The sequence below is a fragment of the Gymnoscopelus microlampas genome, assembly GCF_963454915.1.
Source record: "Gymnoscopelus microlampas genome assembly, chromosome: 24".
Classification (NCBI taxonomy): domain Eukaryota; kingdom Metazoa; phylum Chordata; class Actinopteri; order Myctophiformes; family Myctophidae; genus Gymnoscopelus; species Gymnoscopelus microlampas.
In genome coordinates this window covers 25,851,423-25,856,836 of record NC_139961.1, presented here as the reverse complement: position 1 = coordinate 25,856,836, position 5,414 = coordinate 25,851,423, and the positions used below count along the sequence as shown (strand labels likewise).

Genomic DNA, 5,414 nt, shown 5'->3' with positions numbered 1-5,414 from the left:
ATGGCCCATCAGTACACTGTCTTTTGTTATAAGCCTGTCACATTGAAATTGACCCTGCTGGAAGAATGTGAGGAAATGGGAGGAGCTGTTAGTCCTAGAAAGATAAAAAGGTGTTTTTTTTCCCACTCCAAATCTCCACACTGTCCTCCTGCTCAGACTCCAGGACACACCACGGTTACTCTCTGGACACACCCCGGCCCAAACACACAACTCACAGTGAGGGAGGACAGACTTGTCTTTCCACAGCTACAGGAGGCTCTATCTTCAGTTACACACCTCTTCCGCCAGGGGGCGAAAGGCACAAAGAAGGCAACAGTGGCTGGATCCTTCAATGCGCATGTGTGAAACACGTTAACCCGGAAGCAAGTGCGTGTTGTGATCTTGGTGAAAAAACGTGTCAAATGGAGTCTGTACAGCTGAAGATAAATGAACACATGACGTCGGTGGGAGAGGAGATATTGTGTGTTTTGGACAAACAGCAGCGTGGTGCTGATGTTTGTTGTGTGAAGCTTGTCAGAGTGTTTGTGTTGGAGCGCCTCAGTGCGGCTGCAGAGTTCATGTGCAACCTCTTCCAGAGAGAGATGGAGACTCTAGAAACTCTGCTGGAGAAACCAAACAAACTGCTGGACATTGATTTGGATATGGACATCGATCTACACACTGCAGGTATGTCTGTTACACACACGACACCAAACTACACACTGCAGGTATGTCTGTTACACACAACAACACACAAGTGCCACATGGCTAAAAAAATATTTGCGTCACACCAGTCCTTATTATTGAAGTCCCTATTCATGTCAAAAAGTTCTTATCATTAAAGCGTAAATTGTATTCCTTCATTCCAGATCATAATGTGGAGTCCAGTCTGCAGGTGAAGATCAGTTCTCAAGCCAGGACTGTTTCTAATAAGCAGGAAACTGAAGACCACCTTAAACAGGAACCTGAAGACCACATTAAACAGGAACCTGAAGACCACCTGGATCTCAGTAAGTTTCAAGCACTCTTTCTTTATTTTATTGGAGAAAGTGGGCCGGTACTGAGGGTGTAAAGATGAACCGAAATGAATCAAGTCATCAATTTAAGCATTAACAATGTGACTACATAGATCCATTGACCCCTGCATCTATCTAAATGCACCATGAATCGGACAATGGTCCGGTTGTTAAAGTATTATTGGGTTCACTGAAGCGTTGCTGTCATTTGATTCAATATTTACAAGTAATTACTAAATTGACTCTAAATAATAGCCTCACATTCAGGTCGTCTCGTCCCGCTGCAATGTAAACAAAAAAAGGCCACACCCTTTACTGCACAGAGCGCAGTCAGCACACCATCACGTTTTAATTTTGGAAGATTTGGGCAAAGAGTAATCTGTTGATACTTTTTCATGCCACTACTCTGCACTGCGGCACTCCAGTGAAGGTACAAGATACAAACCTTTTATAGAGTCTCACTGTATCTTTTTCCTAGACTTCCTGCATGTCCCTGTGTGCAAAGAGGAGGTTTCACCAGAAGAGGAGTGGGGCCCCAGTCTGGTCCAGGTGGAACCACAACCTCCACAGATTAAAGAGGAGGAGGAGGAGGAGCTACTTCAAAGACCAGAAGAGGTTGGTGTGTCAACGTTGACATTATTAGCAGTGAAAAGTGAAGATGATGATGATGATGAAAACGGAGAGACAAAGCCTGTAGCCAGCACCTCAACTGAACACATGAAAACACAAGCTGATGTAGAGGACTGTGGAACATCACAACCAACTAATAATGACCAGCTCCTCTCTTCACACTGTACGGAATCAGACACTGAAGACAGTGATGAGTGGGAGGAGACTAGGGGAGATCAGTCAGCTTTAAACACACTGAAATCACACAAGAAACAAAATGTGGGTGGACAGCGCAGGCTGTCCCTGAAATCATCAACTCAAACTCACTCCATGAGGAGTCACACAGGGGAGAAACGTTTTAGTTGTACAGAGTGTGGCAAAATGTTTAATCACAAGGCATATCTGAAGAGACACACAATGATTCACACAGGGGAAAAGCCCTTTGCTTGTTCTGTTTGTGGTAAAGGCTTTAATCAGAAAAGTGTTCTAAAAACACACATGATGACACATACAGGTGAAAAGCCCTTTTCTTGTACAGTTTGTGATAGAGGCTTTGCTGAAATGTCTAATCTTAAAACACACATGAGGACTCATACAGGCGAAAAGCCCTTTTCTTGTACAGGTTGTGGTCAAAGCTTTGCTGAGAAAAGTACTCTAAACAATCACATGAGGACTCATACAGGTGAAAAGCCCTTTGCTTGTTCTGTTTGTGGTAAAGGCTTTAATCAGAAACGTGTTCTAAAAAAACACATGATGACACATACAGGTGAAAAGCCCTTTTCTTGTACAGTTTGTGTTAAAGGCTTTGTTAGCACAGGTGATCTAAAAACACACATGAGGACTCATACAGGCGAAAAGCCCTTTTCTTGTACAGTTTGTGGTAGAGGCTTTGCTAAAATGGATAACTTGAAAACACACATGAGGACTCATACAGGCGAAAGGCCCTTTTCTTGTACAGGTTGTGGTCAAAGCTTTGCTGTGAAAAGTACTCTAAACAAACACATGAGTACTCATACAGGCGAAAAGCCCTTTTCTTGTACAGTTTGTGTTAAAGGCTTTGTTAGCACAGGTGATCTAAAAAAACACATGAGGACTCATACAGGCGAAAAGCCCTTTTCTTGTACAGTTTGTGATAGAGGCTTTGCTGATATGTCTAATCTTAAAAAACACATGAGGACTCATGCAGGCTAAAAGCCCTTTTCTTGTACAGTTTGTGGTAGCGGCTTTACTCAGAAACATTCTCTTAAAACACACATGAGGACTCATACAGGCTAAAAGCCCTTTTAGTTTGTGATAAAGGCTTTGCTAGAATGTCTAATCTATAAACACACATGAGGACTCATACAGGGGGTAAGCCTTTTAGAGGAAGTTAGTCACACACACTATGTGACACATATATGATCATTCAGTCTAATTCAGGATGACAATGAGAAGGATAAAGCAGAGGAATTGTATAATCTGACAATATCAACATGACTGAATAAAATAAACTATTTGTTTCTAGTTTCTTGTATATAGAGTTTTGTTTTATCTTTTGTATGGTTCTTATTTTCTATGATAAAATGTCAAAAACAATATATATCTTGTATATTCCCGCCAGCTCATAGGTTATTGGTAGAACAATATGAGCACCAGTGTCTGTCCACATTTGTCAGGACTAAAAAGAGTCACGTTTATTATTATATTCATTAATATGCCTGCAATAAATATGTTTATTGATATGCATATCAATGCATATGCAAGTGCTGACAAGCTGCTGGGTTTGTGTAGCAGTTCACTGTGTGGTGACATGTGTGTTGTTTGGATTGTCGAAGGATCATAGTACATATTTGGTAGATGCCAGAGACCGTTGAGTTAGTTACATTCTACAGAGTTGTTTGTCTTTATTGAGGTGTTTTTCTGAACAAAATTGTTTTTTTATGTATTACTTGTACATGCTATTTTTGAACATTTTGATAATGTTTTTGTTTGTTTAGTTTAATAAAGGTTTAAACACTACATCTCCTCTATGTATGCTTTATCATTACAGAAATGTTTTCAAATATGTAGGGCTGTCACGATTATGAATTTCTGGAGATGATTAATTGTCATACAAAAAAATGCGATTGATGAATATATTGTCTATTTTCCGCTTATTACACGGCGACTTAATAAATAAATAAATAAATACATCGACACAAAAGTAACAACAAAACAAAGTATTTCCTTGCTTACGGCAATGAAAGTATTCCATTAGCCTGGGCGGAGAAGTTCGCCTCGGAAAACAAATGACAGTCCATAAGGTAACCGAATTTGTAACTCAAATCTTTGCTTTTGGGGGTCCCTGGAACAAAATATTTTGAGATGGGGTCCGCGGCCAAATACATATCATTTTGGGGTCCTTGACATTAAAAAGTTTGAAAACCACTGACATAGCAACATACGTTTTTTTTTCAAAAAACTGTTAGGATTTGGAAGACATTTTGTAGAATCGGAGCCTCAGGCCTTAATGGGTTAAAGAAACATGTAATGTGACAACATGCTGTACAAGAAGGAACTGCACAAGAAGGGGTGTTTAGTCAAAGCTCAGCACATCATCAAGGACAGACAGCACTCCAGCCGTAAACTGTTCATATACCCCTCCAACGACCACGGCCAGGCAAGGAGGCCTACCAAGGGTAAGACCACCATGTTTGTGAACAGCTTCCACCTGGCTACTAGCAAACTGTTGAACAAGGCCTGACCACCGCCTGTCATCAGGCTGGCCTTGGTGTGGTTTTTACCTGTTAAAGCAGTGGCTCTCAAACTTTTTCATGTCAAGGACCCCCAACTTGACACTTATTTAAGAGAAGATTTGTACGGCTCTAGCAGTGATTCTCAACCATTTTAATGTCAAGGACCCCCAGTTTGATATGCACTATATTACGGACCCCCATTTAATGGCATGTCTATCTCTGGGACCCCAATTTATATTGTAGAATCAATGTTAATTTAACTCTGAGAGTGTGCAAATGGAACCAAATAGACCCGTTACTCATCTCATCCTCCTTCAGACAGGAGAATACATCATCAGAGAAGTGCACATGTACAAAGACAGTACAATTTAGTTTAAGGATTTTTTTTGTTAAAACGTTCTATACACGTTTGAAGGACCATGACAAAGACTTTTAATGTGTGGTAAAACTGAACGTCATGAAACCTTTATGTGTATAATGATAACTGCATGAAAAGAGGCATTAATGGGCAATTTCTGGCATTTGCAGTTGCTCAGTGAACCCGCAGTTTGCTGGTGTTTTTTTTTTACGTCATTGGAAATTTACAGTTGAAAATGTTTACTGTGAAATTTGTCTATATACATTTGGAAATCAGTGATTTACCGTTCCTCTGCCAGACAAAGACCCAGCAGGAGACTGGCCATTTCCTTTGACATCCAAATTCACTCTTTGTTTAAAGAGGGGGTCTCTCTCTCCCTCTCCCTCTCTCCATTGCCAAAGCAAAAAAAAAAGCAAAAAAAATATATATCATTTTCAATATTTTTGTTAAGGGCTTAAAAAAGTATATATTTTTTTAATATATAATCTAAGTGAATAAGAACATTTCCCATATCTGTTCCCAAGAATACAATAGTAATGTAGATGTCGGGATGAGGGGTGATGAGGACAGGTTAAAGGTGTCGGGGGGTGTGACACTGGTCATGGCTGAACCCTCTGTATCAATTGGATGTTTATTGTTTCTAGAATGTGGGAGGATTGATCTGTCTTAATTGTGAAATGTAAAATGTTGTGTTGTTTTTAAGGAAAGGTGCCTGGAGCATTTTTTTTCATGTAAAAA

The 5,414-nt window shown here is 40.1% G+C and overlaps 1 protein-coding gene across 1 annotated transcript; it reads left to right on the top strand.

Moving 5' to 3' along the window:
* LOC311040613 (uncharacterized protein) lies at positions 1 to 1,708 on the top strand (the record flags this gene model as incomplete). Its single annotated transcript, XM_084050943.1, has 6 exons — positions 1 to 11; positions 157 to 216; positions 518 to 666; positions 849 to 989; positions 1,474 to 1,610; positions 1,697 to 1,708. 6 exons carry the CDS (start codon positions 1 to 3, stop codon positions 1,706 to 1,708), a joined length of 510 nt encoding a protein of 169 aa, XP_083907069.1.
* Positions 1,709 to 5,414: the final 3,706 nt, after the last annotated feature.